Source organism: Vulpes vulpes, chromosome 2, assembly GCF_048418805.1.
Source record: "Vulpes vulpes isolate BD-2025 chromosome 2, VulVul3, whole genome shotgun sequence".
Taxonomy (NCBI): Eukaryota; Metazoa; Chordata; class Mammalia; order Carnivora; family Canidae; genus Vulpes; species Vulpes vulpes.
Genome location: NC_132781.1, coordinates 161399965 through 161423984, shown reverse-complemented (window position 1 = coordinate 161423984; position 24020 = coordinate 161399965). Strand labels below are relative to the sequence as shown.

The 24020-nt window shown below is 38.4% G+C and overlaps 1 protein-coding gene across 4 annotated transcripts in view; it reads left to right on the top strand.

The window, feature by feature from the left end:
* SPEN (spen family transcriptional repressor) overlaps positions 1-24020 on the top strand; it is a 94602-nt gene that overhangs the window by 51745 nt on the left and 18837 nt on the right. For all 4 annotated transcript variants that reach the window (XM_026011974.2, XM_072751109.1, XM_026011975.2 and 1 more), the window contains 6 exons: positions 10948-11108; positions 14128-14328; positions 17744-17895; positions 21624-21749; positions 22398-22511; positions 23400-23513. In XM_026011974.2, the coding sequence (XP_025867759.2) occupies positions 10948-11108; positions 14128-14328; positions 17744-17895; positions 21624-21749; positions 22398-22511; positions 23400-23513 (868 nt within the window). The remainder of the gene's footprint in view (positions 1-10947; positions 11109-14127; positions 14329-17743; positions 17896-21623; positions 21750-22397; positions 22512-23399; positions 23514-24020) is intronic.

Genomic DNA, 24020 nt, shown 5'->3' with positions numbered 1-24020 from the left:
TTTCATTTATTTATTCATGAGAGAGAGAGAGGGAGGGAGGGAGAGAGGCAGAGACACAGGCAGAGGGAGAAGCAGGCTCCAAGCAAGGAGCCCGATGTGGGACTTGATCCTGGGTCTCCAGGATCACACCCCAGGCTGCAGGCGGCGCTAAACCACTGCGCCACCGGGGCTGCCCGTATCCATGATTTTTTTTTTTAAGATTTTATTTATTTATTCATGATAGACACACAGAGAGAGGCAGAGACACAGGCAGAGGGAGAAGTAGGCATCATACAAAGAGCCCGAGGTGGGACTCGATCCAGGGTCTACAGGATCACACTCTGGGCTGCAGGCGGCACCAAACCACTGCGCCACCGGGGCTGCCCCGTATCCATGATTTTTAACTCAGGTTATTAGTGTTAAAGTTCTGGAACCTTAGAACAGCCATTAGCATTCTTATGTAATTAATGAAACATCAAAGAAGAAAGAACGAACCTTGGCAGTTTGCACTAAAGTAATATCAGAAGTTTGCATTTTATTCTTAGAGACCGAGTTATTTAATGCCTTCATTTTATTGGAGTTACTTTTCTTTTTTTTTTTTTTTTGGAGTTACTTTTCAAAGACAGGGCAGGCAGGGAGGGGCAGAAAGGCGTCTTCTATAGAAATGGGTATGGGTAAGAGCTCTTTATGTGCTTGCTATATGCTAGGCGAGGTGCTTGATCATTTTATAATCAATCCTTGTCACATCCCTCACATTTACAAGAAAACTAAGGAGTAGAGAATAATTTAACCAAAGAGTTATGTCTAATTAAAAAAAAAATTGGGTTTCCTGGGTGGCTCAGTGGTTGGGCATTTGCCTTTGGCTCAGGTGGTGATCCCAGGATCCTGGAATTGAGTCTCATGTCAAGCTCCTGCTTCTCCCTCTGTCTGTGTCTCTGCCTCTCTGTGTGTCTCTCATGAATAAATAAATAAAACCTTAAAAAAAAAAGATGCCTCTGACTAGAAATTGATATATTGCTCTTAAAAAAAGTTATTTTTAAGCAATCTCTACACCCAACATGAGGCTCAAACTCACAACTCCAAGATCAAGAGTCACAGTTTTTACTGAATGAGCTAGGCAGGCACTCCAATATATTGCTCTTACTTGGATAGATACTGGTGGGACAAGAGGGTCGAGACAAGGGAATGAGAAGGAGCAGGTAGAAAATTAGTTTGGGGTCAAGTTGTAAAGGGTCCTCTCTTGAAGAATGTGGACTTTTCCCGGCAGATATTTGGGAGCTATCAGAGATGAGTGGTCAGAAGTAGGTGGAGAGTCATAGATCCCTACCTAGAGTGAGCAGGACCTTTAAAGGTCATGAGGTCTGGTTAATTCACTAGAGAAATTAAAGTTGAGAGAGACAAAATGAGGTGTCTTACTCTAGACCATAGAGATGAGTATTTCCTTCCTTATTTTCTTATAAAAAGCAGGTATAATACAGAGGTTAATTCAGGTTAAATCGGAAGTGGAAGTGTTGAAAATAGAAGTGGGTTCACTGTCAGATTGTCTATTAAAGTAGTGACTTTTTGCTTTTTACTTTCTGGGCTCAGGATCCTTTTTCTTTTCTTTTCTCCTTTTCTTTTCTTTTCTTTTCTTTTCTTTTTTTCTTTTCTTTTCTTTTCTTTTCTTTTCTTTCTTTTCTTTTCTTTCTTTTTTTAAGATTTTATTTATTTATTCATAGACACACAGAGAGAGGCAGGCTCCATGCAGGGAGCCCGATGTGTGGGACTCGATCCCAGGTCTCCAGGATCACACCCCAGGCTGCAGGCGGCACCAAACCGCTGCGCCAATGGGGCTGCCCTCAAGATCCTTTTATATCAAATTATGAGCTTTAGTTTGTTATAAGTAATATCTATTGACATTTGCCATATCAGAAATTAAGACTTTTAATTTGAAATTTTTGTTTATTAAGTAATTTGATATGACTCAGTAATTTGAGTAGAAATCATTTCATTTTTAAAAAGATTATTTCTGGGGATCCCTGGGTGGCTCAGTGGTTTGGCACCTGCCTTTGGCCCAGGGCGCAGTCCTGGAGTCCCGGGATTGAGTCCCGCGTCAGGCTCCCTGCATGGAGCCTGCTTCTCCTTCTGCCTCCCTGTCTCTCTCTATATATATCATGAATAAATAATAAATAAAATCTTAAAAAAAAAAAAGATTATTTCTGAGAGGGCACATGTGCCAGTGGGGGAGGGGCAGAGGGGACTGGAGAGAATCTTTTTTTTTTTTTTTTAAGATTTTATTTATTTATTCATGAGAGACACAGAGAGAGGCAGAGGCACAGGCAGAGGAGAAGTAGGCTCCCCACAAGGAGCCTGATGTGGAACTCAATCCCAGACCCTGGGGTCACTACCTGAGCCAAAAGCAGACACACACTCAACCGCTGAACCACCCAGGTGTCTCAAGGCAGAGAATCTTAAAGGGATTCTGTGCTGAGTGCACAGAGCTAGATGTGGGGTTCAATCTCACAGCCCTGAAATGATGAATTTAGTGGAAACCGAGAGTCAGACGTTTCATTGAGCCACCTCCATGCCCTGAGCAAAAATCAATTAGAAGGAAATATATTTAGGACACCTGGCTGGCTCAGTCAGTTAGGTGTCAGTCAGACTCTTGATCTCAGCTCAGGTCTCAATCTCATGGTTGTGAGTTCAGGCCCAGCTTAGAGCCTACTTTATTTTTTTCAAATCCATTCATTCATTCATTCATTCATTCATTCATTCATTCATTCATGATAGACATATATATAGAGAGAGAGAGAGAGGCAGAGACACAGGCAGAAGGAGAAGCAGGCTCCATACCAGGAGCCCAACGCAGAACTCGATCCCGGGACTCCAAGACCACGCCCTGGGCCAAAGGCAGGCGCTAAACCGCTGAGCCACCCAGGGATCCCCAAGCCTACTTTAAAAAATAAAAAAAATTGGGATGTCTGGATGGCTCAGCGGTTGAGTGTCTGCCTTTGGCTCAGGGCGTGATCCCGGAGTCCAGGGATCAAGTCCCGCATTGGGTCCTGCATGGAGCCTGTTTCTCTCTCTGCCTGTGTCTCTGCCCCTTTCTCTCTCTCTGTGTGTGTGTGTGTGTGTGTGTCTTTCATGAATAAATAAAATATTTTTTAAATTAAAAAAAGATTTAAAAATTAAAAAGAAATTTTAATTGGGCAGTGCCCAACCAGAAGTAGTTTGGAGTGTTGCACCAATAGGAGCTAGGGGAAAGGCTTTTTTAGAGATAAGGTGGAAGCAAAACAAGCGAGTCATTTGATCAGTTACAGTGTAGGCATTTGCCTCACTTGGAAAAGCATCATTCACTGTGATTGTCCTTAGGTTTGCTTTTTTTTCTTATTTATTTATTTTTAGTTTTTAAAGATTTTACTTATTTATTTGAGAGAGCATGAGCTGAGGGGACGGGCAGAGGGAGAGAGAATCCCAAGCTAACTCCATGCCGATTACAGAACTGAGTACGGGGGCTTGATCCCACAACTGTAAGATCATAAACTGAGCCAAAATCAAGAGTCGAACTCAACTGACTGAGCCACCCAGGCGCCCCTGGGTTTGCTTTCTTAACTTGAAGCATCTATAGGGTTAAGTTTTGGTTTATTTACATAACCTGCTAAGGTATTGGAACCACCTCAGTCTCATGGCCTCTTTGCTTAATTAACAACTCTCTTCCAACCCCTCCTCCTTTGGTCATCCTCTCACACACAAGAAAGTAACCAAAAATTTAGTATTAGTGCACTATCACAAAAACTCATGGGTTGTAATGTCAGGTCTGAAAGAATTGTTTTTGCTGTTCATTTTGTTTGTTTCTCCAAGTGAGACTGTCTGAGGTTCTGCTGATGGCTACAAACACAAATTTAAGACCCCTGAGAATATAGCCCACCAGGGAGATAGCAATGATGACTGTCAGTTGCATAATGCTAAGAGACTGAAGTATTCTCCTTAAGGCCCTGTGAACCAAACATGTACCTGAAGGGGGCATCAGCCTGTTTTAGCCAGGTGGCCTGTTGGCTAATTTCTTGTATGTGCTATAACATCAGAGGTGTGATCTACGTATACAGCAGGAAGTATTTGCTGTGATACACTGTTCAGCCAATAAGTAATCTAAAGCAATTCTGAGGGCACCTGGGTGGCTCAGTCAGTTAAGTGTCTGCCTTCAGCTCAGGTCATGATCCCACACTGGGCTCCATATTCAGTGGGGAGTCTGCTTCTCCCTCCCTCTCTCCCCTTGGCTTGTGCTTGCTCTCTCGCTTGCTATCTCTCTTGCTCTCAAATAAATAAAATCTTTAAAAAGGCGCGCGGGGGGCGGGGTGGGCAATTCTGTTATCTAAAACCACCCTGGGGGACGCCTGGATGGCTCAGCAGTTGAGCATCAGAGTGTGATCCTGGAGTCCTGGGATCGAGTCCCACATCAGGCTCCATGCATGGAGCCTGCTTCTCCCTCTGCCTGTGTCTCTGCCTCTCTCTGTGTCCTTCATGAATAAATAAATTAAAAAAAAATAAAAATAAAAATAAAACCACCCTAGTAAGAAATTCTAGGAACGTTTGTTGCGCATCTGTGGCCTCAGTGATAGATTTAGTGACAATTACCAGGGTTAAGGAACATTGTTTTCCTGTGCCTTAAAAGAGACAGAAAAAAACAAAACAAGTAGGGGCAAAAGAAAAGCAAACAGCAAGAAAAGGCCAAAAGAAATAAAGATTTCATAGTGGAGATGAAGATCTTCATTCCTGATTTTGGAGGAGCTGTTCACCTCAAGATTGTGTTTGCTTCTGGAGAGAGACCTCCCTAGCTAAGTTTAGATCTTCACCTAGTGTAATATAACTATTTTTTAAAACCAAAAATAGTGAGACAAGTGGCATCGTTTTATTTTTTTGCTAATCTCTTTAAAGTCTGGTCTAATCAGATAGCTAGGTTCTCCTAACTACTCCTGTATTCAAACTGTTATTATAATTTTTGTGTGAGGTAGAAGAAGATCTGGCGTCACACAGATATGTAATTGAAATAAGGAAAACCTCACAGGCCTCCTGAAGGACTTTGGGGACCCCCAGGTCCCTGCAGCCACATTTAGAGAACTCCTGCATGAAAAACATAGGATTATCTTGAAAATTTTGACCTGTAAGAAATTGGATGTAGAAGAATTATTACCTGGTATGGTGATACATCCCATTAAAGAAATTACATGATTTTTCCTTCTCATTTGATGGAAGCATGAAGACAGTGTTTTGAATTGCCAAAGCCTGATGGAAAAATCTGCATTTTACATCTTTTTCCCCCTCTTTATTCAAGTTTATATATTATGTAGAGAGAAAATTATTAGCTGCCTGATAGAAGAGAGGTTGTTGGAAAATTGATATTATACCTGCTTTTAACAAATGGTCCCTCTTAGCTTTTAATTGCAAAGTTTTCTAGTTGCTTTAATTGTTCCTTTTTCCTTTTATGCCAGATTTTTGTTTCTCAACTTTATTTGGTTAAATGCTTTTCAATCTTTCAGCTTTAAAAAACTAACAGATAAATGTTTACCATAATCAAATGTTTACAAATACAAGGATCCAGATGTTAATGTCTGCTATTGATGAACAAGTTTAGCCTTGAGTCATCTTATAAATAGTATCCCAGTGCATTGACATTTTCAGTGTGAAGAGTCAAATGCTCACTGTAGTTCTGTGTATAAAATGGGTGTAGGAACAGGGATAGTTGATTATATATTTTTTTGATAGTTGATTATATGACACTATAATTTGAGGTAAGAGAATCCTAGCATCCTGATTTCTGTTCTCTTATTAATAATTATGTAGAGGTTACCACCCATTGCCAGAGGGCCTTGTCCCTTCCCTGGCAGCCTGGGCCCTATAGACTGTGGCAAGGGCAGATCTGCCAGATGGGGATTTTAGAGTTACAAGGGGATTCTAGAGCTGCAGATGCCTCTCTCCCTGCAGCCAGGGTAATGGCTTACTGATGCAAACACCTGCATTGGAATGGAGCTGGTCCAGCTGTGGTGGGGGCAGCAGGGTTCCAGTGGGGCTCAGGAATGTGGGCTTCTCCCCAAACTGTAGCTGCTGTGTGGAAGACAAGGGAGCCTTTGCCACAGGTTATAACTGGGCACTGACCAACATCCTCCATATGATTTTGTTGGGAGGCCACCTGGTTTCATGCACTAATTGCTCATACAACTGCACTGCCAACTCATGTACACTTTAGTACCGCTTATGTTTATTCCTTTTTTTTAGAAAATTATTTATTTTAGAGACAGCGTGTACGTAGGTAGATGAAGAGAATCTTCAAGCAGACTACCCATGGAGCCCCATATAGGGCTCCATCTCATGACCATGAAATCATGACCTGAGCTAAAATCAATAGTCAGATGCTTAACTGACTGAGCCACCTAGGCACCCCTATGTTTATTCTTTTTTATCTGCTTCTGAATAAATCGCCATTTGTAATTTCTATTTTTTATTTTCCCTTTTATCGGTAAAATGTTCCTATAAAATAAAGCTATTTGCCATTAAAAAAAAAAAAAAAGAATTGGGATGCCTGGGTGGCTCAGCAGTTGAGTGCCTGCCTTCAGCCCAGGGCATGATCCTGGAGACCTGGGATCGAGTCCCACATCAGGCTTCCTGCATAGAGCCTGCTTCTCTCTCTCCTTAAGTCTCTGCCTCTTCTCTCGTCCCTCATAAGTAAATAAAATCTTTTTTAAAAAATTGTTAAGTAACTAGTTGCTTATTATATTTTTCTATTATGGAAATTTCTATCAGATCTACTTCTTAGTTTTCTTAGTAATCTATCTTTAAAAAAAAAAAAGATTTTATTTATTTGAGAGAGAGAGAGACTGTGAGGGGAGCTCAGCTCAGGGCTTTGATCCCAGAACTCTGGGATCATGACCTGAGCCAAAAGTAGCTGTTTAACTGAGCCACCCAGGTGCCCCAGTTTTCTTAGTAATCTTAATTAAAAACTATAAGCATATATAAGAAGTAATTCATCCTAGTTGTCTTATGGGCTTAGGAAAAGTGTTACTAGATTTTTTTTTTTTTTTAAGTAGGTGCTACACCCAGCACAGAACACAGTGTGGGGCTTGAAATCACAACTGTGAGATCAAAACCTGAGCTGAGATCAGAGTCAGGATGCTCAATTGATTGAGCCACCCAGACACCCCATTGCCTAGATTTCTTTTAAATTGTTTTTGTCAGGGTGCCTGGGTAGTTTATTTGGTTAAACAGCAGACTCTTGATTTTGGCTCAGGTCATGATTTAAGGGTCCTGGGATTGAGCCCCTGGGTCGGGGCTGCCCACCCAGTGGGGAGTCTACTTGTCCCCCCTGCCCCCCACATTCACTCTATCTCAAAATCTTTAAAAAAATTTTTTTAATTGTGTTTTTTTGTTTTTTCAAGTTCTTTTCCATTTAGAACTTTAATTGATGTTGAAATGTAATATGATGTGACCAGGTAAATTTAAAGTTTAGCGTCTTAAAACTATTGATATACCATCATAACTACTTGCAGGAGAGAGAGTATGAGCAAGGGGGAGGAACAAAGGGAAAGGGAGAAGCAGACTCCCTGCTGAGCAGGGAGGCTGATGTGGGGCTTTATCCCAGCACCCTGAGATCAGGACCTGAGCCTAAGGCAGATGCTTAAGGACTCAGCCACCCAGGTGCCCCATTAGATTGGAACAGATTTTGATTCATTACTGTTGGCCTTCAAGAAACAACTATATAAAAAAAAAGAAAGAAAGAAAGAAAGAAGAAAAGAAAGAAATAAACAAACAAACAAACAACTATATACTATAAATATCATTTGCCTCCCGCCCTGAAAGATTTATTTTTTTAGAGAGAGCACACACGAGGGAGCAGAGTTTGAGGACAGAGGGCAAGGAAGAGAGAATAGAATCTTTTTTTTTTTTTTTAAAGATTTTATTCATTTATGCATGAGAGACACACACACACACAGAGAGAGAGAGAGGCAGAGACACAGGCAGAGGGAGAAGCAGGCTCCATGCAGGGAGCCCGACGTGGGACTCGATCCCGGGTCCCCAGGATCACACCCTGGGCCGAAGGCAGTGCTAAACTGCTGAGCCACCCAGGCTGCCCGAGAGAATAGAATCTTAAGCAGTCTCCATGCCCAGTGCGGAGCTGGACACAGGGCTTAGTTCCATGGCCCCAAGATTATGACCTGAGCTGAAAATAAATAAGAGTTAGATGTTTAACCTACTGAGCCACCTGGGCACCTTTATATCATATGCTTTGATGAACTGTTGTGATTCTTTAGTTTTATTATTATTATTTTTTTAAATTTTTATTTATTTATGATAGGAACACAGTGAGAGAGAGAGGCAGAGACACAGGCAGAGGGAGAAGCAGGCTCCATGCACCGGGAGCCCGATGTGGGATTCGATCCCGGATCTCCAGGATCGCGCCCTGGGCCAAAGGCAGGCGCCAAACCGCTGCGCCACCCAGGGATCCCTTTAGTTTTAACAAAATTATAAAAACAGGAATTTTTCATTTTTCATTTTATTTATTTTTTTATTTGGAATTTGTTAAAATTAAAAATGGTAGGACTCTTCTGGGCACTTGGGGTTTCTGTCAGTTTAATAGGACTGGAAAGTATTTGGGGGTCTAAATTTGTGCCCCCATTTTGGTTTATTTTTTATTTTTTTATTTTTATTTTTTGTTTTTTTTTCCCATTTTGATTTATGATCTTAAAATCTATAGTATGTTTAGTTAAACTACACTGGAAATGCATATTGCAGTTTAGATTAGCATATTGAAATATGAACCCAGAAGCGAAGTCATTTTATCATTTTGTAATTCATTTTAAAAACTTTCCCTCTTTGGCACATCTGGGTGGCTAATTTATTTGAGTGTGCACAGGTGAAGGTGGGGGTGTGAGGGGAGGAGCAGAGGGAGAAGGCGAAGCAGACTCCCCACTGAGCAGGGACCCCCCCCCCCCCATGTGGAGGCAGATGCTTAACTGACTGAAACACCCAGGCACCCCTCACCTGCATTTTTATGATAGAGGCTTATATAGAACTTGGTGTTTGTTGCCTCACTGATTGTTTCAATAGCAGAAATCTGCTCTTGCCCATATTTATTTTACCCCCTGTTGCTAAGGAATTTTGGTGTTTAAATAGTGGCATTATTGTAATTAAAGTATTTTTCTTAATTTTTTTTTTGTTAATGAGTCATTGGAATTAAGCTGGTAATCCTATATAACATATCCTATACTGTAATCATATGGTGGCTTCCCCAATACTCTTTATTACTTGTAGGACTTAATACATATAACAAGGATTTTTGTGCTAAAAGACAATTTTATTAATCCTTAATTTGAATGAAAATGTAGTATCCTGTTTACTTATTGTTAGTAACACTACCTTTACTGAATGATCTTAAAAAAAAATCTTTTTATGGAGAAAACTGAAGCCTAACCTCACAGTGACTATCTGCAGTCCTATCTTGAGCCTTCTATCCCAAGTAGTTTGTATTTTGTAACTCAGTTATGTCCTTTTAGATCTTACTAGCATAGGTTTTTTTCTGTGTTTCAAACTTCAGGGATCTCTGATAACCTTGTGATGTTTTCATCTTTTGCCTTAGCATCTGAGAGCTAAACAAAAATGCTGTGTAAATTCTTAGAATACCCTTTTTCTTATAATATTTGTTTATTTCTTAAAAAGCAATGGCAAATTTGCCTTAGTTCGTTGAGTTGGATTTATTTATCTGGCTGGTTTAGAGATTGTCTTGACAATGAGAGCTGTGGTTTTAGCCCAGATGATAAAAACTATCAGGTCTTTCCTCTAGTGGGTATACTTGAGGTGAATTAACCCCCCCTCCCCTGGAGTTATTTGCTTAAAAGAGAAGTCTTCCATGATAGGGAGGGGAAAGTGTAGAGCAAAATTTTAGAGGCCTGTAAATAAATAGCAGATCCTGTAAATAGCTTTTTATTAATATATTTGAGAATGCTGTAACAAAAGAAAACCATAGCAGTCTTTTGCACATCCAGTACTGAAAAGAGACTTTCCTATTTATTCATGTAGTTCTTAGGTATAATAAACTTGTTTAAATATATCTCTCTCTTAATCTGAATGTGTAGGTAATATTTTCTCCTTGTCTTTCAACTGTTTGCCCCTTTGAGGATTGTATCAAACTGAAGAATAATAAATTCTCAATTTCATTGACTCATTTCCCACATTACTCAGAGGGAAAGAGCCTAAACCAACAAGACTCAAGTAACTTACATAATATTTCTTCATTAATCCCTCAAATACTTTTAAATTACCTAGGAATTTATTTAGAATACTTTTGTTTTCCTCAAAATTAATACACCCCTAAAATGGTGGTGGTGGTGGTGGTGGTGGTGGTGGTGGCGGCAGCAGTAATAATAGTAACAGAGCAGTGCCACTTCATTTATTGATGGTGTCATATTCCAAACCCTGTAAACCTGTGGGTTATTTTATTTAATTTGTAACCCTGCAAGATAGGTACTTTATTATTTCCATTTTATTTATTTTTTTAATTTCCATTTTATAGATGTAGAAACTGAGGCTTAGCAGGAGGTTAAATTTCTTGTCCAAGGATACATGCTTTATATCTGAGATTTGAATTGAGGTCTCTGAATCCAAAACCACATATTCACTATTCTTTTATTCTTTTATTATATTTATTAGTCTTACTTCATTCAGAAAAAGTTGTTCACATTTTGCACAGAATGAAACATTTGTCTTTAGGAGGGCATGTGGTAGTAAAATATCGTTACTTTTGCTTCCATGTTTCAGGCTGGTGTTTGCTCTGTTCTGCCTTCCAAGGTGGGAGTATGAAGTAGATGTGGAGAGGGGAGGGTGGCCAGAATTCCAGACCAGAAATGTATATGGTTGCTTTTAATTATTTCTACCTGTTGATTTTAAGAAGTTTTACGTGCTACTCATTCTGTTTTTGTTTATGTTTTTGCCCTTCTGCAGCACTGATTCCAGCAGTAGTTCTAGCGACGACTCTCCCGCCCGATCTGTTCAGTCAGCAGCCGTCCCAGCACCTACTTCCCAGTTGCTTTCATCCCTGGAAAAAGATGAGCCACGTAAAAGTTTTGGGATCAAGGTTCAGAATCTTCCAGTACGCTCTACAGGTAAAAGTTTCTGTTGATGTACTTTCCTCTCTGCTGCTATTGGGGGGAATGTGAGACTGAGCAACTTAAATTCTGTGCTTTATGGTGACAACAAGCTTTCTTCTTGTGGTTCATTAATACTTAATTCCATGTAAGAAAAAGCAAGTGATGATTATAACTCTATGTATATGAAAATTGCATGTTACTTGAATTTACTATATATGCATACATATGTATGTATATATTGTGCACATTGTATGTACATACATACACAAAGATTGGTGTGTGTTATATAAAGAAAGCACTTTTATTTTTTTATACTTTAAATATGCTTTCTGGGTTAGGTATTTTGATACAGGGAAATTTTTCTATTTATTTATTTATTATTTATTATTTATTTATTTATTTATGATAGTCACACAGAGAGGGAAAGAGAGGCAGAGACATAGGCAGAGGGAGAAGCAGGCTCCATGCACTGGGAGCCCGACATGGGACTCGATCCCGGGTCTCCAGGATCGCGCCCTGGGCCAAAGGCAGGCGCTAAACCGCTGTGCCACCCAGGGATCCCTATACAGGGAAATTTGATATGAAATTACAGAAATACTATTTTCAGTTGAATTTGTTATATCATCCTGGAGTCCTGTGTTCTGTGAAAAAACTTTGAACATAAAATTATGATAGGAAACCCACTTCAAAATACTAACATTTTAGGGGCCTCAGTGGTTCAGTGGTTGAGTGTCTTGCCCTTTGCTTGGGTCGTGATTGAGGGGTCCTGGGATTGAGTCCCACATCAGGCTCCTCACAGAGAACCTGCCTCTCCCTCTCCCTCTCCCTCTCCCTCTCCCTCTCCCTCTCCCTCTCCCTCTCCCTCTCCCTCTCCCTCTCCCTATGTCTCTGTGTCTCTCAAGAATAAATAAAATCTTTGAAAACAAAACAAAATAGTAACATTTTAAATGAGGAAAATAATGAATAATGGTAAAGTTTAGCATAAAACTATACTGAAGTCTTTACTCCTGATATTTTTGACAACGGACCATGCTATACTGTTATTTCTACATTAGGCATATTGAGCATGTAAATAACTGTTAGTAGATGGTCAAACTAACAAATACCAAACTTAGTATTTCTAAGATAAGCTCATTTCAGTGATTAATTAATTAGTTAATTATAAGATTAAAAAATTTTTTTTGTTGTTGTTTATTCATGAGAGACAGAGAGCAGAGAAACAGGCAGAGGGAGAAGCAGGCTCCATGCAGGAAGCCTGATGTGGGACTTGATCTTGGGACTCCGGGATCACTGACTCCCTGAGCCAAAGGCAGATGCTCAACTGCTGAGCCACCCAGACGTCCCTATTTATAAGATTTTATTTAATTGTTCATGAGAGATGCAGAGAGAGAGGCAGAGATGTAGGCAGAGGACTCGATCCCAGGACCCTGAGATCACACTGAGCCAAAGGCAGACGCTCAACCACTGAGCCACCCAAGCATCCCACTTAAATTATTTATTAAAACAGCCACTAAAAACCTACATACCAGGTTTGTGGATGGAGATACTGCGGGACAAATATTGATGAGCTTTTGATTTAGATTATTTAGTTGTTTAGGAGTGGATGAGGGTAAAATTAGCTTGTCTTTCTTTACAATTTTAATTTTTATAATGAAGCAAATTAACACAAGACTCCCTAGATGGTATGATTCATCTGTAGAAGACCTTAAAGTTATTAGCATGTTACATGCTGCTTCCCACACAATTTTATCATTGACATGATGCTTGGAAAGCTAGAAATACAGCTTGCTTTCTCACGTCTTTAAAAATTTTATAGATGTGGGGCAGCCCCGGTGGCGCAGCGGTTTAGCACCGCCTGCAGCCCAGGGTGTGATCCTGGAGACCCTGGATCGAGTCCCACGTCAGGCTCCTTGCATGGAGCCTGCTTCTCCCTCTGCCTGTGTCTCTGCCTCTCTCTCTGTCTCTATGAATAAATAAATAAAATCTTAAAAAAAATAAAATAAAAATAAATAAAAAATAAAAAAATAAAAATTTTATAGATGTATATATGTATATGTGTATATAAAATTTTTATCATGGAAGTTTTAAACTTAACCAAAAGACCAAAAGTAGTAGTAGCAAAATGAACACCCCTTACTCCATACCCCAGATTTAAAAATTATCAGTTTTGTCAGACTTGCTTTAATCTTTCCATTTTCCTTCTTTCCTGCCCTTACTCCATACCCCAGATTTAAAAATTATCAATTTTGTCAAACTTGCTTTAATCTCTTTCCTGTTCTTTTCTCTTTATAAGTGAATCCTTGATGTTCTATCGTTTCATACCGACTTAAAGATACATACTTTTGTAGTTGTCTGTAAAATAGGAGGGCATTTTTTCTCATAGCCACAATATCATTCTTATCAAATACCCAGTGTGATAATTTTCCAATACTCTTTATTTTCAGAATTGTACAGGAGTCTCTAACATGCCATTTTAGAGTTATCTTATGTGAAAGAGAAATGTTTTAATGCTAACAAAACTTAAGTCAAAAATCAAGCTAGGGGGCAGCCTGGGTGGCTCAGCGGTTTAGCGCCGCCTTCGGCCCAGGGCATGATCCTGGGGAACCCGGGATCGAGTCCTATGTTGGGCTCTCCGCATGGAGCCTCTGCTTCTCCCTCTGCCTGTGTCTCTGCCTCTCTCTGTGTCTCTCTCCCTGTGTCTCTCACGAATAAATAAATAAAATCTTTAAAAAAAAAAAAAATAAAGCTAGGGAATCCCTGGGTGGCTCAGCGGTTTAGCGCTGCCTTTGGCCCAGGGCATGATCCTGGAGTCCCGGGATCGAGTCTCACATCAGGCTCCCTGCATGGACCCTGCTTCTCCCTCTGCCTGTGTCTCTGCCACCCCCCCCCCCTTTCTCCCTCTCCCTCTGTGTCTCTCATGAATGAATAAATAAATAAAATCTTTAAAAAAAAATCAAGCTAAAGATTTTGTAGCTTATTAAGTTGTAACTAAATTAAAGAAAAATAAACACCTTGTTTTTTGGGGGGGATTTAGATACAAGCCTTAAAGATGGCCTTTTCCATGAATTTAAGAAATTTGGAAAGGTGACTTCAGTGCAGATCCATGGAACTTCAGAAGAGAGGTATGGTCTGGTGTTCTTTCGGCAGCAAGAGGACCAAGAAAAAGCACTGACTGCATCAAAAGGAAAACTTTTCTTTGGCATGCAGATTGAAGTAACAGCATGGATAGGACCAGGTAAGAAAAAGGAGGCTAATTTTTAGTATAATTTGTATTTCCACTTATGAAAAGGCAGCCTCTTCTGAATCTTGGTGTTCTTCCAGCTTTATTTATTGACATATTTCCGAAGTCTTCTATTTTAAAGACTGAGTACATTTGGTCAAATTAATGAAATTATATTTTGGTTAGGGAGGGTGAAGATCCGTTCCTGTAAGGGAAAAATGCTGACATCGAAGAGTCTGGAAAGTGTAGTTTTTAGCCCTTGTTGAGCCCTGCCTTCCCTAAAGAATGAACTAATTGAGATAAGGATATAGTTCTTTGGAGAATGACATCAGAATTACCTTGAATTAGAAAACAGACTACTTGTTACGCTTATTTGAGGGGCTAGTTAGACCAGTTTTACTTCTGTTATGCCCAGCACAAATGGGGATCTGTTGTTCTAGTTTCTATGACCTTGAAAGATAGTAACAAAGAAAATCAGGATTAAGTCTGAGGAGTGTGACCCACTGAGAATTTCAAGGGGACCGTTTATTAGTTTGAACCTGCCTGTAAGACCTATTGTAAGGCAGAAAGTCTTCTGAAGCATGGTTTGGGTCAGTGTTTCTCCTGTTTCAGAACCACCTATAGTGCTTGTTTGAAATGCAGACTCCTTGACCCTGTCTCAGCATAATTTTCAGAATTCACATACTCAAGTTGGGGAACTCCTGATTTATAACAACTTACAAGTAAATTTGTGGAGGAATAAACAAATGTTTAAATTATGCAGTCACATTATGTAGCTGAGACAGACTTTAAGATTAAGACTTTGAGGGGCACCTGGCAGGCTTAATCCGTGGAGCATAGAGACCTTGATTTCAGGGTTGTGAGTTCAAGCCTCATGTTGGGTGTAGAGCTTACAAACAAAAGACTAAAACCTTGAGTGGAATTTATAGGGTAAACATAGCCCATTCTCTTGGAATATTAGTTTATTTGACAATTAAAGGGAAAAAATTGAATTTCCCTGATGAAAATGTATAAATGATATTTGTATATATTAAAATAGGCACAGAGTTTTTAGAGGGAAGACTGCAAAATGTACATAATTTTATGATAAACACAGGAATTTAAAGGGATTATTGGTTATGCCCTTGCATTCTCTCCTCTGTCAAGTTTGAGACATACTGGCCTAAGTTATACTGAACTGAGTGCAGCTCAGGAGTTCTTATTTATCACATTTAGAACAAGTCACAATTGGCCTGAAGAATAATATTTAGAATGTATAATCCATATAGTTTTTAGAGCCATGTATAGTTAGTTATTAAGTAGCTGGGAATCTAATTTGGGGCATTATTAATAGATGACCCTCAGATCTCCAAGTGATAAGGCTAGCTTGACATTTTTACTGTAAAAATTTTTTTACCTAATTAGTTACTAGCACCCAGGATGTAAGTTAGGCTTTAACCACACCCACCATGGAAGATTTTGAGAAGATTGGTTGGTTCAGACATTGGGAAAGCTTGAAGGTATTTTTCCCAGTGGGACAGCATGAGACATTTATTGAATGGGATATTTGAAAGCAATGGAATGTGAGTATGGAGACATGGTTGGAATTATGTTGTTGGATGGTTAAGTCATAAATGTTTTGTATTGAAATGTATGGGGAGGTGATTGTTTCCTTAGGTCAAGGACCTCTTGGAATTAAAAAAAAAAAAAAAAAAAGATCTAAATCTAAGAAGCCCATCTTTGCAGATAGACCCCTGGTGGCTTCTAAGATTATGCTTTCTTAATCCTGTGTGGAGCATTGCAATCCAGTAAACATGAAAATTTGGGATAGTAGAGTTTTTTCAGTGATACATAGGCATTAAGACTTAAACTGATCATGAAGATTAAATAGATTACATGTGGAAAATACACTTTATAAAAATCTTTGCTAAACTGAATTTCTGGTTTTGAAATGTTTACTGAGCTATATGGTGTAAATAAAACAGGTATAGATTTGAATGGTTGCATTCTGCCTTTTGGAATAAAAAGCTAAAGATATTTCTGAGTTATTTTTTCTTTTATTTTTCTCCCCTTTTAAATGAAGTATTCCTAAATATGTGCCCTCTGTTAGGTAGTTTCAAGAAGACCTACCTAGCTGATCTTGAAATAAGATCTCTCCCCGAAAAATACAATGAAAATACAGGATAGAGTCAAGCACATGAGCCCTGGTGGTTTTCTGGGTCCACCTGACTCCATGAAAGTACATATTCCTTTTTTTTTTTTTTTTTGAAGTACATATTCCTTGATGAGGCTAGAAAGATTAAGCTGAGCTACCATTAGAGCTATGAAACTGGAATCAGGAGTGAGGTGTGTTCTGTGTGAATTCACTCAGCAGCTCAGAAGTTGAATCTTTTTAATATCTTTGTTGTTGACATCAGTAATATGCAGTGCATGGACCTAAACACTTTGTTTCAGTCAAGTCGATTAAATACTAACTTTTTTGTATGGCTTTGTTTTACATTAAAAGAGAGAGAACATATAGGCTGTGTTATATAGTTCTTATTGACAAAACATTGAATGATCTGCTGTGGACCAGGTTTAGAAATTGTTCATGAGAGATGAACATTTAGAAATGGAGTTTCAGAGAAAAGACATGGTTGAATTAGACACTGAACCAGGGCTTTTGATCATAAGAAACAGAAAACATAGGAGTCCTTGAGTCTCCTCTTGTTCGTCATTGGGGACCTTGCAGTAGCAAGTTTGTAAGTGCTACTTCAGTCAATTTTCAAACAGTTATTATTCTTGTATCTAACAGTTGCTACATTCAGACACTTGAGCTGTGTTAATTAGCATGACAAATGTAAAATGCTATTTTCTAAAATGTTATAAAGTGAATTAAGTAATGTAGCTATTTTCAGTTGAGTTTTATATGTGTTTCAGATTGTAGTTTTATACTTCCCATTGAGAGCCTGCTGCATAATTTCTGGAACCTAAGATTAGACTTAAGTAATTACTATTTTTGCTGGGGTTTAAAATCTATTTCTGTGTCAGTGATTATTTTTAAAACAAATCAATTTACAGACTGAAATTCAGTCCACTTTGCTGTTTTAAAGATCAAAGAATGTGTTCCTTCCCCCTAAGTTTTGTTGACAAGTTTGTTTAGCCTTTGGAGTTAGCAAAAGGCAGCTGTTTCTGAAAATGTATATTTAATTTTTTAGATTGTATGATATTCAAGCCCAATATTTTAGAGACTTAGCTTAAGTGTAGATTTTCCCATGATATATAAATACACATTAAAATACACTTTTGTTTGGGGCACCTGGCTGGTGTTCAGTTAGTAGAACATGCAACTCTTGATCTTTTGATTATGAATTCGCAGCCCCTCATTGGGTGTGTAGAGATTACTTAAAAAACAAAACAAAACAAAAAAAACCTCTTTTCTTTTTTACCCTGCCCCCATCCCACTTAACAGAAACGGAGAGTGAAAATGAATTTCGTCCTTTGGATGAAAGGATAGATGAATTTCACCCCAAAGCAACAAGAACTCTCTTTATTGGCAACCTTGAAAAAACCACTACTTACCATGACCTTCGCAACATCTTCCAGCGCTTTGGAGAAATTGTGGTATGTTGTTTTTTTTTTTTTTTAACAGTAAAAACAGTTTTAGATCTTTGTTGTAAAACATAAAGCATAGTACAGATTATATTTGGAAAGGTGTTATTTACATGGTGTAATAAATACTTTGCCCTATGTGTTTTTAACTCCAGCTAAAAAGATGATGCAGGAAAACTCATTGGAGAACTGTTTTATGTGTGTATGTGAAACTATATAATAGGTATTGGTCTCTATTTTGTCTGTCTGTCTGTCTATCTATCTATCTATCTATCTTTTTTTTTTTTAAGATTTATTTATTTATCCATGAGAGACCCACAGAGAGAGAGGGGGGGAGACACAGGCAGAGGGAGAAGCAGGCTCCATGCAGGGAGCCCTATGTGTGACTCAATCTCAGGTCTCCAGGATCAGGCCCTGGGCCGAAGGCAGTACTAAACTGCTGCTGCATCAAGATTTTATTTATTTATTCAGGAGAATGAGAGAGAGAGAGAGAGAGAGAGAGAGAGAGACATGCGGAGAGATACAGGCAGAGAGAGAAGCAGGCTCTATGCAGGGATCCCGGGATTCCAGGATCACGCATCCCTTTCAATCCATTTTTCTTATTTTTCTTTGTCCATGCTGTCTCTAGTCTTGTGAGTTGGAAGGGAAATAAAGAGAAGAAAATATGTTTGTAAGAAAGAAGCCGCAGCTTTAGTATATGAATATTGTGTTCTCATAGTGCACTTCAGACTACCTTGGGGATTACTGGAATGTGGATGTCATGCTGGAAGCTCAGTTCTATTTTGAAATTTTAATTAGAATCACTTTTTATATTTAAGTCATTGTTAAATTTAGGAATTTGGAGGTTTTGTTGTTGTTGTTGTTGTTGTTGTTGTTCTTATGACTCAAAACTGGAGTCCCTTTCTAATAAAAATAGTTTGGTTAAGCTTTGTACCCTTGGGATATATATACTACTTTGTTTTATATTTGAAAAAGTAGGAAAATTATTTCTGTCTCTCTAATAACAGCAAAGAAATTGCTATATAAATTTGAACTTTGGAGAGTAAAAAAATGTTCTGGGTAGGAATAATAATTGTTAATCTTTCAGGGATGTGTGTGCACACTTGTGCACACATCCAGCTATCCTTATTTACAGTGATGTAAGCAAAAATCCTTATTTTTTTAATGACATAATCTAGAGAATAAAACATTTGGGCTTGAGATCCCTGGGTGGCATAGCGGTTTGGCGCCTGCCTTTGGCCCAGGGCGCGATCCTGGAGACCCAGGATCGAATCCCACGTCGGGCTCCCGGTGCATGGAGCCTGCTTCTCCCTCTGCCTGTGTCTCTGCCTCTCTGTGTGTGTGTGTGACTATCATAAATAAATAAAAATTTATATATATATATATAAAAAAAAACATTTGGGCTTGTAGCTGATCTAAACCTCATAGGGAAAAAAATAAATAAATAAACCTCATAGGGAGTAGAGGTGAGAGAAGTGGTTGGTAGAAAGTTAAGAAAAAAATAAGATACATATTTAGAGAAACAGCAAAACATATATTTTCTTTTTCAGTTATTTTAATTTAAGTTCTTTTATCATATCCTCTAATTCTAGCTATGCTGCCTGCTTAGATGAGTGACCTGGAGTTCACTTGCCTATGTGGGCTTCAGCGTTTTTTCTTTTTACAGTTACCTAATATTTAATTTGCTCATTGGCATTTATGAGTCTATGAATTAATATAACTTTCAGGCATATATTTTTTTAAGATTTTATTTATTTGAGAGAGAGAGAGCACAAGCAGAGGGAAGGGACAGAGTGAGAGGGTGAAGCAGACTACCTGCTGAGCAGGGAACCCCATGTGGGGCTCGATCCCAGGACCCTGGGATCATGACCTGAACTGAAGGCACTTAACTAACTGAGCCACCCAGGTACCCCCAGACATACTTTCATTTGAGTATGGCTACTACTTTGAATTTTGAGGGAGTATAAGAAGTTACATTTGGACACATGGATACATTTTCATGAAGAGAGTTGCTGAAAATGGAGTGATTACTGAGTTTTAAGAGCAATGCTTCTTAGCATTCTGTTTGAAAACCTCACTTCATCACATTTCCAATTGTTATGAGGGTGACTTTTAATGACACACAAACTTTGGGGAAATGGTCTGCTGCTTATTGATAACAAATTACGCTATAGCTAAAAGAACCTATGTGGTGAATCTGGAGACCATTTCTCTTAAATGTTATCCTCAGTTGTTACTTTCTACATTATGGTGAAAATCAGCCCCTATTTACCATTACTTAAGTAGAACTATTTTGAATATAAATTACTGCTTTTTTTAAAGGTCTCACTAAACAGCTCTTTAAATGCATTATTCATTTTGCTCTGTTTCAGCTTTTGCTTATTGACTCGTGACCCTTAATGAGGCTTAGGTCATCACAATACTTTAGATATTGTGATTCACAGAATATTTTAGATAATCACAATATGGGTCATTATTGAAGTTTTGGTATTCTGGTGTCTGGTTTCTCCGGACCGTTTTCATATGTAAGTAAGTAAGATTTTTACATCACCTTGTCTAAACAGGCAGGACCAGAGTGTCAGATGTGAGTACAGATTTCAAGCATTCTGAAGAGATGGGGTTAGGGGTGTCTGACTGGCTCAGTTGGAAAACCATGTGACTCTTGATCTCAGGGTTGTGAGTTTAAGATCCATGTTGGGTGTAAAGACTACTTAAAAATAAATAAGTAAACTTAACAAAGAAATAAAGAGATAGGGCTGTGACTTTATAGAGTATTTCTTTAATCTAGGGATGGTGTTCTGATACATCTTCACAAAGTAGTTGAGTATATATTTCTTCATTCTGGATATGAGAGATTATTACCATATATACCAGTCACCAGGCTTGGTTCCATTAGATATACTGATAGAATGAGTCTTCTAATTTAGGATCTCATATTTTAAGTAGCTTTTTGAAAACTTGATTTCTTTACCATTCGTGCTTTTCTCATATATTACATTTTAAATGGCCTGCCCCTAATAAGGATTTTAAATTTTTGCAGAAGGGAATTACAGTTGACCCTTGAACAGCATGGGTTTTAACAGCATGGATCCACTTATATGTGGACAATTTTCTTTATGATTTTCTTAATAACATTTTCTTTCCTCCGGCTTACCTTAAGAGTATAGTAATAATAATATATACAAAGTATGTATTAATGGACTATTATCTGCAAGGCTTCTGGTCAACAGTAGGCTGTGAATAGTTAAGTTTTGGTGAGTTAGAAGTTATATGTAGATTTTCAACTGCCTTGGGGATTGGTGCCCTAACTCCCTCACTGCCACCACATTGTTGCTCAAGGTCAACTGTACTTCATAGGTTTTTGGTAAATAGGCTCCCTTTTCTTTATTAATCTTCTCTGTATTGTTCCAGTTTTAGTATATGCACTACTGAGTCAAGCACAGCCTTTTTTTATTCATAAATTTCTCTTAATACAGGTATTATGGATTTAAAATTTTGAGGTTGTAATTTCTTTCCTGCAAAGAGCTTCACATAGGAAGGTTTGCATGGTTGTGACTCCAAATGCTGTATTGTGTAGTCTTTCAGGCTATTTACAGCATTACAATAAACAATTTTAACTAAGAAAATGATTTTTGGAAATTATGACTGTTTTGAGAAATATGCACTTCATTTGGGTTTGGTTTATTCTGATTTATTTTCCTGTTGGCATGTCACTAAGTGATACTCATTGGCTTTTTCAGGATATTGATATTAAGAAAGTAAATGGAGTCCCTCAGTATGCATTCTTGCAATACTGTGATATTGCCAGTGTTTGTAAAGCTATTAAGAAGATGGATGGAGAGTACCTTGGAAATAATCGTCTCAAGGTAAAGGACTTTGCATAAGTTATTATGATATTATAATTTAGAAGTTTTTTTTGTGTGTGTCTGATTGTTTAAAATGGCAGTACAGTTAGATAATCGTATTGGTGATATAATTCTTTCCATCCTCATCCTCCTATATTACAAACTGAATTAATACTTGCTGGGGCTCCTGGCTGGCTTAGTCTGTAGAGCATGCAACTCTTGATCTCAGGGTTGTAAGTTTGAGTCCCACGATGAGTTGTAGAGATTATGTAAAAGATTTTAGGACACAATCAAGTGTCCGACACTTGGTTTTGACTCAGGTTGTGAGATCGGGCCCTGTGTTGGGTTCTGTGCTCGGTGCGGAAGTCTGCTTGAGACTCTTTCTCCCTCTTTCCTTCCCCCACTGAAATAAATAAATCTTTAAAAAAAAAGAAAATCTGCCTGGGAAAAAAATGGCTAAGTGCCCGGAGTCCATAAACTAAAATCTGATGAATTAATACTCACCCTAGCAGAATTAGTTTTGTGTAAATTTCTATTTGATTTTATACCAGATGGTTGCCCCTTGGGATGATGCTTGATAAGATTCCTACAGAAGATAGTTTTTTTTCAGAATTCTGTAATTGAATAATTGGTGACTTTACTAATAGAAAATTTGCTTCTCCTATCTAGCTGGGTTTTGGAAAAAGCATGCCTACAAACTGCGTGTGGTTAGATGGCCTTTCTTCAAATGTGTCAGATCAGTATTTAACACGACATTTCTGCCGATACGGGCCTGTGGTAAAGGTAGGTGGGAGGTTTTGGTGTTGGTGTCCGGTTGCTTCTGACTCTGTTCTTGGTATTCTGTCCTTTCAGCCCCAAGTTTAGTATTGTTTTCCTCTTTAATAACTCCTAACTTGTCATAGAAAGGCATCAGCATCTGTTAGCTTATGGTATGCAGAAGTATTTTGTAAAACTATTCTGAACTAGCCAAGATGATGAATTTTGAAACTAATTTGCATAATACTGTTAAATAGAATGTTTCTTAGGAGTTTTTATAATTTTATCTCATTAAAATCAGCCTATTTATCTAGTTATTCACATTCACACTAATATGTAATTAGACTTCATTTTAAAAAAATACAATAACAACAACAAAGAAGATGACTTTAAAGGGACAGTCATACAACAGAATACACATCTAACCCGTGTTGGCAATGTACACACACACAGCAGTAGGAGGTTCTCTGGACCCCGTTCCATTATGTGAAAGTAGAGCTTTGAACTCCTTGAGAGCAGATTCCCACTGTGATGGGTGTGGCACATAATGTCAGCATTTCTTTCAGTGTAGCTTTGATTGTTGGAAGAAACACACGTCATAAAGACTGCTGATGTAAATTAAAAATCCAGGAGCTTTAAGATAATAGTACTTATAACCAAAATTAACTGAAATTTATTGTTGATTCAGTGCTCTACGTTGCTTTCTCTCTTTCAAGGGTGTTGGTGGTTTTTTTGTTGTTGTTTTTGAGCCAAAACTACAAGAATGCTTACTCGAGTATAGTATAGGACTCCCTCAACATGGAAAATAAAGTAAAATACATAAAAACAAAATAAAGGCATGATCTACTTCAAGCCATGATACCCACTATTGAGGCTCTTATTTGTTTTTTGTTTTGTGTTTTTGCTTTTTTATAGGTGGTGTTTGACCGCTTAAAAGGCATGGCCCTGGTTCTCTACAATGAAATTGAATATGCACAAGCAGCTGTAAAAGAGACCAAGGGGAGGAAAATCGGTGGGAATAAAATTAAGGTGTGCAGAATGACTTTAAACAGAAGTGAAACAAAATCATACTGAGATCCCACCCTCTTAGTAACACATTTTGTAGGTGGCCAGCAAGGGGAGTGGTTTGCAGGATATGCACTATATGTCCTGTTTTTAAGAGGATTGTATACTTTTTGAATACTTGGCTACTTGAGGCCACAGGGTCATTAGCCACAGAGCCTTCCCTAAAAATCATGTCATTCAAGGGAATGTGCTGCTTTACACCCAAGGCACATGATGCTTACAGTGCAAACCCTAAGTACACTCTGGCCCAGGTTCACCTGTGGGCATCTGCACACCCAGGAGCTCGAAGGGTCAGTCATTCTAGCTTCCTGAATGATCCTCTTTTCCTCTTCTTTCCTCCTCTCCTAGAGAGTGGGTAACCACTGAACAGTCTATCTATTATCTGCTGTTTTTGTTTAAAAACTTTTGTTTAAAAAAATAAATAAATAAATAAATAAATAAAAATAAAAATAAAAACTTTTGTTTAGGGCA